Below are 14,337 nucleotides of genomic sequence, written 5' to 3'. Positions count from 1 at the left end.
GGAGGTGACTTTGTAGTTGTTTAATCATGCTCCACTCAGACTCAATGTCCCCATCCTCCCCCAGTATGCAGTTGAAGCTCTGCCGGAGGTGGCAGTTGAAGATCTGATGGACAGGAGCCTCTGCCAGACATTCCCAGCATACCTTCACAACACGTTTGGGCCTACCAGGTCTGTTCAGCCTCCTCCCCTGCCATCTGATCCAGCTCGCCACCAGGTAGTGATCAGTTGACAGCTCTGCTCCTCTCTTCACCTGAGTGTCCAAGACCTACGGTTGTAGATCAGATTAAACAACTACAAAGTCAATCATCGATCTACAGACTAGGGTGTCCTTGTGCCATGTACACTTATGAACACCCTTATGCTCAAACATGGTGTTCGTTATGGCCAAACTGTGCATGGCACAGAAGTCTAACAACAGAACACCACACGTATTCAGATCGGGCAGGCCGTTCCTCCCCATCACACCACTCCAGGACTCACTGTCATTACCCACATGAGCGTTGAAGTCCCCCAGTAAAACAATGGAGTCCCCTCATGGTGCACTGTCTAGTACCCCACTCAAGGACTCCAAGAAGGCCAGGTACTCTGAACTAACATTTGGCGCATAAGCGCAAATGACAGTCAGAGACCGTTCCCCGATGTGAAGGCACAGGGAAACGACTCTTTCATTCACTGGGGAGAACTCCGATGTTAGCGCGCCTAACTGGGGGGCTACCAATAGCTCCACCCCTGCCCGGCACCGCTTACCCTTGACAACTCCAGCATAGAAGAGAGTCCAACCCCTCTCCAGGAAATTGGTTTCAGAGCCCAAGCTATGCATTGAGGTGAGCTCAACTATATCTAGTCGGTATGGCTCAACCTCACGCACAAGCTCAGGCTCCTTTCCCACCAGAGAGGTGACATTCCATGTCCCAAAAGCCAGTTTTGTCAGCTGGGGATCAGTAAGCCAGGGCCTCCGCCTTTGGCTGCCACCACAGTGCACTGGACCCTTACGGCACCTTCTGCGGGTGATGGCTCCACAGGAGAGTGGTTCTGTGTTGCTCATTCGGGCTGGGCCCAGCACAGCAGCACTATATATATATATATATATATATATATATATATATATATATATACACTGTATATACAGTGGTGCTTGAAAGTTTGTGAACCTTTTAGAATTTTCTATATTTCTGCATAAATATGACCTAAAACATCATCAGATTTTCACACAAGTCCTAAAAATAGATAAAGAGAACCCAGTTAAACAAATGAGACAAAAATGTTATACTTGGTCATTTATTTATTGAGGAAAATGATCCAATATTACATATCTGTGAGTGGCAAAAGTATGTGAACCTTTGATTTCAGTATCTGGTGTGACCCCCTTGTGCAGCAATAACTGCAACTAAATGTTTCCGGTAACTGTTGATCAGTCCTGCACACCGGCTTGGAGGAATTTTAGCCCATTCCTCCATACAGAACAGCTTCAACTCTGGGATGTTGGTGGGTTTCCTCACATAAACTGCTTGCTTCAGGTCCTTCCATAACATTTCGATTGGATTAAGGTCAGGACTTTGACTTGGCCATTCCAAAATGTTAACTTTATTCTTCTTTAACCATTCTTTGGTAGAACGGCTTGTGTGCTTAGGGTTGTTGTCTTGTTGCATGACCCACCTTCTCTTGAGATTCAGTTCATGGACAGATGTCCTGACATTTTCCTTTAGAATTTGCTGGTATAATTCAGAATTCATTGTTCCATCAATGATGGCAGGCCATCCTGGCCCAGATGCAGAAAACAAGCTCAAACCATGATATTACCACCACCATGTTTCACAAATGGGATAAGGCTCTTATGCTGGAATGCAGTATTTTCCTTTCTCCAAACATAACGCTTCTCATTTAAACCAAAAAGTTCTATTTTGGTCTCATCCATCCACAAAACATTTTTCTAATAGCCTTCTGGCTTGTTCACATGATCTTTAGCAAACTGCAGACGAGCAGCAATGTTGTTTTTGGAGAGCAGTGGCTTTCTCCTTGCAGCCCTGCCATGCACACCATTGTTGTTCAGTGTTCTCCTGATGGTGGACTCATGAACATTAACATTAGCCAATGTGAGAGAGGCCTTCAGCTGCTCAGAAGTTACCCTGGGGTCCTTTGTGACCTCGCCGACTATTACACACCTTGCTCTGGGAGTGATCTTTGTTGGTCGACCACTCCTGTGGAGGGTAACAATGGTCTTGAATTTCCTCTATTTGTACACAATCTGTCTGACTGTAGATTGGTGGAGTCCAAACTCTTTAGAGATGGTTTTGTAACCTTTTCCAGCCTGATGAGCATCAACAACGCTTTTTCTGAGGTCCTCAGAAACCTCCTTTGTTCGTGCCATGATACACTTCCACAAACATGTGTTGTGAAGATCAGCCTTTGATAGAACCCTGTTCTTTCAGTCAAACAGGGTGCCCACTCACACCTGATTGTCATCCCATTGATTGAAAACACCTGACTCTAATTTCACCTTCAAATGAACTGCTAATCGTAGAGGTTCACATACTTTTGCCACTCCCAGATATGTAATATTGGATCATTTTCCTCAATAAATAAATGACCAAGTATAATATTTTTGTCTCATTTATTTAACTGGGTTCTCTTTATCTACTTTCAGGACTTGTGTGAAAATCTGATGATATTTTAGGTCATATTTATGCAGAAATATAGAAAATTCTAAAGGGTTCACAAACTTTCAAGCACCACTGTAAAAGTTTTTCTTTCCTCATAAAATTGTGACTTCTTATTCTCTGAATTTCTGAGGTGGTTTTTCCTCAAATTTATGACTTCATAGTCTCAGAGAGTATCTGAAATTAGTCTTCTACATTTATTACTTTAATCTTGGAAAAGCTGATTTTTTTTTTCAGAATACAGGGTATTTCAAAAAAATTGATATCATTTCACAATCTAATAACTTTGCTAATTCTTATTCAACTGACCTCAAATTTTAACAGCATGTGTCGAAACAGGTTAAAATTTTATGTTTAATGTTTTTTGTTTTTATATTTTTGCGATAGAAATGCCATTCACCGGAAAAGAGAAAGTGTTTTGTGCGTTCGAGTACACTCGAACACAGTCAAACAAGACTGTGCAGCATGCATTTATGAGAGAATTCTCTAAAAATGCACCAACTGCAATGCAGATTTGGACATGGCACAAAAAGTTCAAAGAGGAAGGCTGTCTGTGTGTGTCTGTGAGTCTGTGTCTCAGGCAGCGCACATATTGAAAATTTGTGAAATCGTTCATGGAATCCACATACCTTTGAATTTCTCATTCAAATTTCAAGGAATAAATTTTATACTGCTCAACATTAAGCCTGTTCGGTTTCATTTGCCTAGACTATGTAGTTTCTGGGATATTTACATCTCAAATCATATAAAATTTTTTGAAAAACCCTGTATTACCCTCCCTTAGCTCAGCTTTTTTTTTTTTTTTTTCGGACAACAGTTGTGCTAATTCACCACCATATTATCAGCAATATAAAACACTTCATACTTTAGTTGCCAAACATGAAGCGTGTTGGACAAACATCATGTTCAGTAAACATCAACATTAATACACTCACAGGTGGTGGTGGTTAACGTTGTTGCCTCACAGCAAGAAGGTTCTGGGTTCGAGCCCAGTGGCCGATGGGGGCCTTTCTGTGTGGAGTTTGCATGTTCTCCCCGTGCTTGCGTGGGTTTCCTCTGGGTGCTCTGGTTTCCCCCACAATCCAAAGACATGCAGGTTAGGCTAATTGGTGGCTCTAAATTGACCGTAGGTGTGAATGTGAGTGTGAATGGTTGTCTGTGTCTATGTGTCAGCCCTGCGATGACCTGGCGACTTGTCCAGGGTGTACCCCGCCTCTCGCCCATAGTCAGCTGGGATAGGCTCCAGCTTGCCCGCGACTCTGTACAAGATAAGCAGTTACGGATAATGGATGGCTGGATTAATACACTCACTGGCCACTTTATTAGGAACACCCATCCACCTGCTGTTTTCTGCAGTTCTCTAATCAGCCAATCCCTTGACAGCAGCACAATGCATAAAATCATGCAGATACAAATCAAGAGCTTCAGTTAATGTTCACTTCAAACATCAGAATGGGAAAAATTGTGATCTTAAAGTGTGACTTTCACTGTGGTATGGGTGTTGGTGCCAGATGGACTGGTTTGAGTATTTCAGAAACTGCTGATCTCCTGGGGTTTTCACACACAACAGTCTCTGTGTAAAAAGAGTTTACACAGAATGGTGTAAAAAAAAAACATAGAGTAAGCGACAGTTCTGTGGGTGGAAACAAACGCCTTGTTGATAAGAGAGGTCAGAGGAAAATGGCCAGTGCCAAGTTTCCCAAAAGCATCATAGCACAAAGATCATCATCAAATGGTCGAGTGAGCAGCATAGTGAACACTCTCTCCTAGTTAAGATGCTCTTAGTGTTAAGAGGCTTTTGGGAAACCCACCACAGATCAGTTCGAGCTTTCTTGCCAGGATATAGTAACTCATATAATCACTCTTTACAACTGTGGTGAGCAGAAAAGTATCTCAGCATGCAACAGCAGAACACCACATTGGGTTCCACTCCTGCAGCCAAGAACAGGAATCTTAGAATCAAGAACAAGTTTCTATTAAAGTGGCCAGTGAGTATGTGCTGTACTGTGTAATAAATTAACACAGTAAATTCAGTAAATGAATTAAAACAGCTGGAATTCACACACCATGCTGACACTTCTGACATTTCCACATCTGGGGATTTTTTCTCGTGCGCCTCGGGATATAATGGTATAGATCATATTGAATTAAGAAAATAAATAAATAAAACGCATGCAGTTTAGGCCATGCCTGCTTTAACTATTTTGAAACATATTGCTGGCATCAAGTTCAAAACAAGTATATGTTTTTAAAAATAATAATAATTCTCAGTTTCACCATGTGATATGTTGTCTTTGTACTATTCTCAATGAAATATAGGGTTTTCATGATTTGCAAATCATCACATTCTGTTCTTATTTATGTTTTACACAGCGTTCCGACTTTTTTTGGAATTGGAGTTGTATTATGATTCATAAAACCTGAACTTGAGCTCTGCCTGGATCCTTCTTCTGTGGAATTTTATAATATTTCTCTACACTATGTCCGTCACACCAGTCCATATATGGACTTTCCTTTTCCAGAGAGCTCATTGTTATTCAATGAGCATCGTCTCTGCTCCTTGAAAAGCACCATCTTCTCACAAAGCACAGGTTACTTCTTCACCAGCTCTAAACAAACTATTCTGTGCAAGTCTGCACAAGTTCTCCGTGCCCACACATGTCATGGAAAGATGATAAATTGTTCCTTTGTAAAAGTAAACTGTACTGTAGCAGTATGGAGGGAGCAGCTCACCAGTTTCAGACAGCAGCTTGATGGACTCCAAGACTCGCTCGGTGTACACACCCGGCTCGTAGTTCTCCATCTCTGCATTGATGATGTGCACCACACGAGCAGCGCGACCTCTGATCGCCCCCGCTGTCCTATCCAGTGTGTCCACATCGCCCTCCTGGAGTGCTATCACACACTTATTCACATCCTCCAAGATGTGGTTCTCTAAAGAGATAGAAATAGAAGGAGAAAAATAAGAAGTAGGAAACAAACTGAGGAGATATAAGAACTAAAGGATTCACCAAAACAAACATGGTTACTGACTGGGGGATACCAGATTACATTTCCAAATAAACCAAAGATACACACAAAGTCCGATCTTATTTATTCTTATTTGAAACACATTCGCTATACAAAACAACTTTTGCATGGAGATTAATAGGAAAAGAAGATTAAGCTATTCATTGGAAGGAGCAGATTTCTTTAGTTATGCACAGGAAAAATATCCACACCATCTTCTTAGCCATTTTGGTGTTTATTGCCTTCATTCCAACATCTTCAGGACAGAGGAGTTTTTTCCTGTACAATTTTTTCGTGACATGACAAGCTACATTTTATTCTTTCATGTAAGAGGTAATGTAAATGAGAACTAACTTGTTTGATGGACGAGCCACAACATTAAAGCTATACGTCCTTTCAATTTCATAAAATCAGTGAAATTTAATTCCCTCTGAAATTTGGTCATTGTGATACATGTTTATTTCTGTATTATCTCAAAAAAAAAAAAAAACCACAGGCCATTCTGTGGCTGGGAAGTTATTTAATTTGAGGGGATTCCCGAGCAAATAATGTGCATGAAATCGCTCTCTTTGTGCAGTCAAGCAGACAGAGGAAGTCCATGTACGCATGCGCAGGTTTACCTTCTTCTTTTGGGTTTTACGGCAGCTGGCATCCAGTGTTGCATTACTGCCATCTACAGGTTTACCTTTGACCGTGCACTGACAGTTCCATCATTCTGTCACTAAATGAACAGCAGATCACACCGAGGTGCTCACTGACCACCGATATGTATTAGTTTGGTCCTGCGTTTCCTTTCCTTCGCAACATAATGTCTTTTCTTCTCACTTTCCGTTACTGTAGTCAGTCTTCCATGTTTCAATCACTCACTCACGTCCTCCAATGTTCTCTCCTGTTTCAAATTTGTATCCCACAATGCCTTGTGTGAACAGGGAAAGCCCACCACATGATGCATGACGTAGTATCTTGAATTGGGTTATGGTTAAGCAGGCAAAAATAGTGGAGAATTTATGGCCATGTGGCCCTAAATTCATTAATTGTTCTATTTAAAAAAATCCTAATAAAATTGGAAGTCTGTGATTTGAATTCAGTAGCTTTCGGTCCACTAAGCAAAAATAATTGGGTGTCAGGGGAAATTCTTTTTCTGACCTACACTTGAAAAATCTGAAAGGCAGTCTAAATGTAACTATAAATGGATTTAAAAAAATACAGCATGTCATTCTTTAATACCAAATCAACTGTAATCGATGTGTAAAAACATTAACAGTAACTGCGCTTCATTACAGCACACTGTTGTTGATTATTTCCCTATAACAGCATGACACAGAGTGTTTCATTTCATGACTTAATATTATTTCGGATTAATGTTTTTTAATATCATATCTCAGAAATGCAATTTATTTTGCACATCAAGAAACAAAGTATTCAAGGTTTAAAAGAGAGAGAGAGACAGACAGAGAGAGAGAGAGAGAGAGAGAGAGAGAGAGACCTGGGACATTTTACTTTACCTGACACAGACAGGAAGTCATCGACAGAGGTGATGTCATCCACAGCCTCGGTCAGAATGCGTACCTGCTTCTCCCACTGGTCTTTAAACACGTCCATGTTGTCCTGAGCCACCTTGCTCTGGGGACGAGCTGCCAGTGTCAGGGCAGCGTTGATCACCTGAGTGAAGGTTGGCCCAAATCAGCAAATCAGCATGATCCCAAAATAAGAATTGTGTTATGGATCCTTGTGGGTATTCTAGTAAATGGTCAATCAGGTTCCCTTTAAACACCAGTGCAGCCTGGTGGCAAGACTTCAGCAGGTTGTGTGATAGTGTGTGTGTTCTCCATGTTGGATAATACTGTAAGATAGAAATCCTTTAACGGTTGACCTGTGATTAAAGAAAATTATGTTCTAATGTTCTGCCTACGTCATCAATCAGCATGATCCTGAACTCAGCTTTCTGCAGAAAACAGGGTCATACAAACACAAACATTCTTCAACATAAGTATAAATTAATAAAGATAATTTCTGTTCATTGGCATGTTTTGTTTATCCTCACCATCATCCTCATCATCATCATCACTACAGTATTTCAGACATCTTTGATCTTGCAGGTTGAAGCACGACTGTCGATAATATGAGCATGTCATGTCATAAGACGTGTTCTAAGACATCTCACGGCCAAAGAATCCTTTTATGATGTGTGATTTTGTCTGTGACAGCCAGTGTAAATCCAACATCCAGACTTTATCAAGCACCTCCCACAAAACAGATGGACCTCACGGCATCCTCTAGATATGCAATTTGCATCAAAAAATAATACACATGACTTCTTAGCTATGTAATACAAATCTGCCCAAGGAAGCATCTCTGAAACCCAGGAGACCTCTTTATCTGACTAATCTGTGAGATCCCTCTGAAGATGAGTTAGCCTGAGAAGCAACATCTCAACACTATAAACCAGAGTATAAACTGCTCCATCTCCAGTGGGTTAAATTAGACTTCCATCTGAGCCTGAGACAGGGATGCATGAACAACCTCTGAAGTTTCAGACTGATCTCTGGTGAGAGCTCAGGCACTCGGGAGTTATAGGTCAAGCTGGATAAAAGGCATGCCATGGGCAGATCGCTCAGTCACGGAGCCAAGGACATTCCACATGGACATGCCATAAAATTCAACAGCTTTTCTGTCCATAGAGTAAGACAGAGCTGTGAGAAAGACTTCACCATGAATTTGTTTGTTTCTTTGAGATTCTGTGTTGTTTAATGATATTTATTAACTCTGAACCACTCATAACCAGATGGTATGTTTGATTTATGTTATATGATGGTATGATTTAGTGATGTTTATTTTAGTTATAGATAGTAAGGTATATTTATTTATTTATAGTTGATAATCAAAGAGCAAGATAGATAGATAGATAGATAGATAGATAGATAGATAGATAGATAGATAGATAGATAGATAGATAGATTTAGCTATTGGACTTAGTTATAGTTACCAATAAATAACTAAACAAACATTGCTAAATCTTATAGCTCCAGGATCTCTGGTTTGATGTTTTTCTGTGTCTCTGTAGGTTTCCCCCGTGTTCTCAAGTTTCCTCTTGTCTAGTCCTGGTAGGTAGATTGGGGACTCTGATTTGCCCCTGGGTGTGAATGTGTATGAGCGCCTGGTTCCCTGGTGTCCCATACAGGTGGGGTTTACATTAGACCGTATCAGCGGATCATCAGATTAACGTTTTTAAAACGATTCGCGTGCACACAGCAACGCCAATACACGATTCGCGTGCACACAGCAACGCCAATACACGGATACGCTCGGCTCCGCAGGCATCCTGCACTCCAAATCACTCCGCCCTGAACAGCGAGTGCCCTCTGGAGGGTGCGCACTCCGGCCCTGCGCAGCTCACAGAGCGCGCGAGTGAAGCGCACGAGCAGTGATTCGGGACTGAGCCGCTGTGTGTGTGATCCCAGTGCATATCGGGCATGCGCGTCACTTACCACTTGCAAGTGGAAGGATGGCAAGCCTAAAGACAATCATAACTACACAATGGGCAGTATTTGCATCAGTATTTGCAGTATTTTCATACTTTTATACTCTTTAATGAAAGGTGATACAAGGCGGAAGTCCGCACCGTTTTTCAGCAGTCGCGTCACATGACCAACGCCAGCGAATCAGGAAGGTGGATGTCACAGTGACGTTGTCCAATGATGACGCCAGCTAGAGCTCAGCACAGCGTATCCGCGTATTCTCAATGTTTACACAGCACCGGACCAGACACGATCTGGATTGAATACGTGGACCCTGGCGGATTCCCGTTTCCCGGCGTTTCCAGGCGTTTTAATGTAAACGCCTCCGCGAAGAAAACGAGACAGATACGGTCTAATGTAAACTTGGCCACAGAGTGTATTCCCGCCTCACACCCAGCATTCCTTGGATCGACTCCGGATCTACCGTGACCCCGACCAGGATCAAACGCTTACTAAAGATCAATGAATGTAATGAAAATAATAATCATAATAATCAAATCTATCAGGTATAACAACAAAACATCTATCTATCTATGTACATTTCACCTTGATTATCAACTATAATTAAATAAATAACTAAACAACTACATAAAAATAAACTAAACATGCAAACAAACAGCATCTGTGTATTATTTCTTTTTGTTTTTCAAATGAAAGTTATTACTAAACACATTAATTAATTTAGTATTTAATTCTTGACATATATTTAATTTATGAATAAGCAAATGCTTTTATTTAATTTCATCCATCCATTATCTGTAACTGCTTATCCTGTACAGGGTCGCAGGCAAGCTGGAGACTATCCCAGCTGACTATGGGCGAGAGGTGGGGTACAACCTGGACAAGTCGCCAGATCATCACAAGGCTGACACATAGAGACACACAACCATTCACACTCACATTCACACCTACAATCAATTTAGAGCCACCAATTAGCCTAACCTGCATGTCTTTGGACTGTGGGAGAAACGGGAGCATCCAGAGGAAACCGACACAGGGAGAACATGCAAACTCCACACAGAAAGGCCCCCGTCAGCCACTGGGCTCAAACCCAGAACCTCCTTGCTGTGAGGCAACAGTGCTAACCACTACACCACCATGCCGCCTATTTAATTTCAGATGCATTTAATTAAATTTATTATTATATTTTTTGCATACAAATGATATTTTTTATACAAACTGATTCATTCATTCATTCATTCATTCATATGCAAAAAAGTGCCATTTGGACATTTGGAGCAAAATAAAGAAACATAATGTTGTTGATGTTGTATTTCATATAAATGCCAATGCTTAACCCCGCCCCTAAACCGAACATTTCCTTCAGATTGATTGTTAGTTTTCTCTCAAGAATAATTAGCTGCAATTAATTTTTTCTTCACTTTATTTTTTAATGTTTTGGCTAAATATATAGTTTAATTTTTTTCTGAATTAATTTATTTATTTTCATTCTCTGAACGTTATATATGCCCATATCCACGCTTGATGATGCCAGGATCAGACTCCATGAACTCAGGCTGATTTTGATATGATTTTGTTGTGGCTGAAAAATTTCCAGTGTGAGGATTGAATAGGAACATCTTGAGCGACAAATGGACCTTGTAGTGTGACATAATCGAAGAACAGCGATGTAGTCTGGGATGCCACACAACACCCTGACAAAAATTCCAGTATATCAGAATTTATATTGTATTGAATTTTAAATTGTATTTTCTTGCCTAGTTTGACAAACGGGCGGCACGGTGGTGTAGTGGTTAATGCTGTCACCTCACAGCAAGAAGGTCCGGGTTCGAGCCCCGTGGCCGGCGAGGGCCTTTCTGTGTGGAGTTTGCATGTTCTCCCCGTGTCCGCGTGGGCTTCCTCCGGGTGCTCCGGTTTCCCCCACAGTCCAAAGACATGCAGGTTAGGTTAACTGGTGACTCAAAATTGACCGTAGGTGTGAATGTGAATGGTTGTCTGTGTCTATGTGTCAGCCCTGTGATGACCTGGCGACTTGTCCAGGGTGTACCCTGCCTTTCACCCGTAGTCAGCTGGGATAAGCTCCAGCTTGCCTGCGACGCTGTAGAACAGGATAAAGTGGCTACAGATAATGAGATGAGATGAGTTTAACAAACGTGTTCTGATAGTTATGATCCATTATTTGTTGACCCTCATCCCTGATGGATGATGATTAGTTGGGGTCATATTTGCAGTGCTGCCAGTCTCCTGACCAAAACAGGCCAATAATTTATGGCACTATGATTGCCTAATCTCACATGGAGTCCATCATGAGGACAAAAATATCGTGTAGTCTGATCCCAGCATAAAATCTTTCCTTTTTGTAATTCAGTGTATGTTTGCTAAGGTCATTTCTGTCTTTTACGTACACATTTTATTCAATTGACTCTGGATTATTTATTCTTATTAAACCTGGTGTACTTTAATAATTTAATAACTTCTCACATTTAACCTGAGTTCACGCAGATGAACAAATAATTCCCTCATCAAATTTCCATCCAATATCATGCCAATTATTACCTAATTATCGTACCTTGGCGTAACAGGATAATTGTGCTGCCCTCTTTCTAGAATTATTATTAATAATTATTTGAAAACCTCTCTTACAGAAATCATCTGTGATCATTTCTTAAAGATCATTTTGGTCAAATGAATAAATCTTGCTTGTTGCACTCCACAGAAATAGCCCAAACTCCAGGAGAAGGATGTCACCTTCATGTGACCTTCCGCACATCTTTGTGAGGACAGAAGCAGTAGCGTGTACGTTCACATCGCTTCTGCAGAGGAATTAAAACATGCACACAAACATCCTGAGAACACACATCACCTTCCTCTGTCCATGTTCATTCGTTCAGATCATTTATTCACCTGGAGTTGTGTGCTGTGATGCACGGCCATACCTTCCTCTCCATGCTGCTTTATCCAAACACTATCAGAACCGGGGTTACTGATACAGAACCGGCAGAACCGAGGCGTGTAAGCAGAAAGGACACGACATGCAGAGGATCAGCAGCTTTTACTCTGCAGCTGGACAGCTTTTTACTCCCTGTTATTATTTGAAACCATATCAAAACCTTATTTTCTTTAATCTGACTTAACGCTTTTATAATACATAGGGCCAAATACTCAATTCTGATTGGTCAATCAAGGAGGGCTTTTTTCCTTAACACAGGGCCATATTTCTGAAATCCTACTGGCTAGTTTGTTGCTTGGTTATGGTTACAAAAATTAGCAAATTTTGTCAACAAAATGGCTGACTCTGCTGACGCAGCAATGGTGCGTTTCGCTATATTTGACGAAGAAATGATAAACCAATTGAAAGCTGCAAGCGAAAATGAAAATACCAAAATAAGGAAAAATTTTTGGCTTTCTGTGTTTAAGAAATGGGCCACAGAAAGAGAAATAAACGACTCTCTAGTGGCATATGAATGCTGTGAGTTAGACAAGGTGCTATCGCAGTTTTTTTTGTGTCATGATGAAAGACGCTTTAGAAACTGATTCAAACATGCAAGATAGTCTTGCTCCCTGATCGGTTCAGAAAACGTGAATGACAAATGTTGTGAACTTGAATGGCTTCCAAAGTATGAATTTGACCCTATATATTATAAACAAGTAATCGTATGGTTCCTCATAAAATTAAGGATCAATTTCACTCGTGATTTTGAAGTTTTGAAATCACTCATGAAATTAATCCTTAATTTTACTCAGCCCCATATGATTACCTATGCAAAGAAGAACAGCGATGAACTCGTTAACCCATCCAAAGTTTTCTGCCTAACACTCATCAGGGTTTTTCCTTTTACAACCCCGATTCCAAAAAAAGTTGGGACAAAGTATAAATTGTAAATAAAAATGGAATGCAATGATGTGGAAGTTTCAAAATTCCATATTTGATATAGAATAGAACATAGATGACATATCAAATGTTTAAACTGAGAAAATGTATCATTTAAAGAGAGAAATTAGGTGATTTTACATTTCATGACAACACATCATCTCAAAAAAGTTGGGACAAGGCCATGTTTACCACTGTGAGACATCCCCTTTTCTCTTTATAACAGTCTGTAAACGTCTGGGGACTGAGGAGACAAGTTGTTCAAGTTTAGGGATAGGAATGTTAACCCATTCTTGTCTAATGTAGGATTCTAGTTGCTCAACTGTCTTAGGTCTTTTTTGTCGTATCTTCCGTTTTATGATGCGCCAAATGTTTTCTATGGGTGAAAGATCTGGACTGCAGGCTGGCCAGTTCAGTACCTGGACCCTTCTTCTACGCAGCCATGATGCTGTAATTGATGCAGTATGTGGTTTGGCATTGTCATGTTGGAAAATGCAAGGTCTTCCCTGAAAGAGACATCGTCTGGATGGGAGCATATGTTGCTCTAGAACCTGGATATACCTTTCAGCATTGATGGTGTCTTTCCAGATGTGTAAGCTGCCCATGCCACACGCACTAATGCAACCCCATACCATCAGAGATGCAGGCTTCTGAACTGAGCGCTGATAACAACTTGGGTCATCCTTCTCCTCTTTAGTCCGAATGACACGGCGTCCCTGATTTCCATAAAGAACTTCAATTATGCACTGTAGATGATGATTTGTTCAAATTCTTTGCAATTTTACACTGTCAAACTCCTTTCTGATATTGCTCCACTATTTGTCGGCGCAGAATTAGGGGGATTGGTGATCCTCTTCCCATCTTTACTTCTGAGAGCCGCTGTCACTCCAAGATGCTCTTTTTATATCCAGTCATGTTAATGACCTATTGCCAATTGACCTAATGAGTTGCAATTTGGTCCTCCAGCTGTTCCTTTTTTGTACCTTTAACTTTTCCAGCCTCTTATTGCCCCTGTCCCAACTTTTCTGAGATGCGTTGCTGTCATGAAATTTCAAATGAGCCAATATTTGGCATAGAATTTCAAAATGTCTCACTTTTGACATTTGATATGTTGTCTATGTTCTATTGTGAATACAATATCAGTTTTTGAGGTTTGTAAATTATTGCATTCTGTTTTTATTTACAATTTGTACTTTGTCCCAACTTTTTTGGAATCGGGGTTGTATAATCTTTGAATTTTAACTCTTTTCACTTCCAATGACTTCATATGAACCACTATCTTGAGTGCCCATGCTTTGTCCCAATATGATTTTTAATACCA

At 40.7% G+C, this 14,337-nt stretch overlaps 1 protein-coding gene across 1 annotated transcript in view; it reads right to left on the bottom strand.

Annotated features, from left to right (window-relative positions):
• Positions 1 to 14,337, bottom strand: part of ctnna2 (catenin (cadherin-associated protein), alpha 2) — a 699,326-nt gene that overhangs the window by 45,233 nt on the left and 639,756 nt on the right. Inside the window, exons 11-12 of the mRNA XM_060915970.1 lie at positions 7,172 to 7,328; positions 5,391 to 5,591 (exon numbers count right to left, since the gene is read on the bottom strand). Coding sequence (XP_060771953.1) covers positions 5,391 to 5,591; positions 7,172 to 7,328 — 358 coding nt within the window. The remainder of the gene's footprint in view (positions 1 to 5,390; positions 5,592 to 7,171; positions 7,329 to 14,337) is intronic.

Source organism: Neoarius graeffei, chromosome 3, assembly GCF_027579695.1.
Source record: "Neoarius graeffei isolate fNeoGra1 chromosome 3, fNeoGra1.pri, whole genome shotgun sequence".
Taxonomy (NCBI): Eukaryota; Metazoa; Chordata; class Actinopteri; order Siluriformes; family Ariidae; genus Neoarius; species Neoarius graeffei.
Note: the sequence above shows the minus strand (reverse complement) of the source record. Positions and strands in the feature narration are given on the sequence as shown.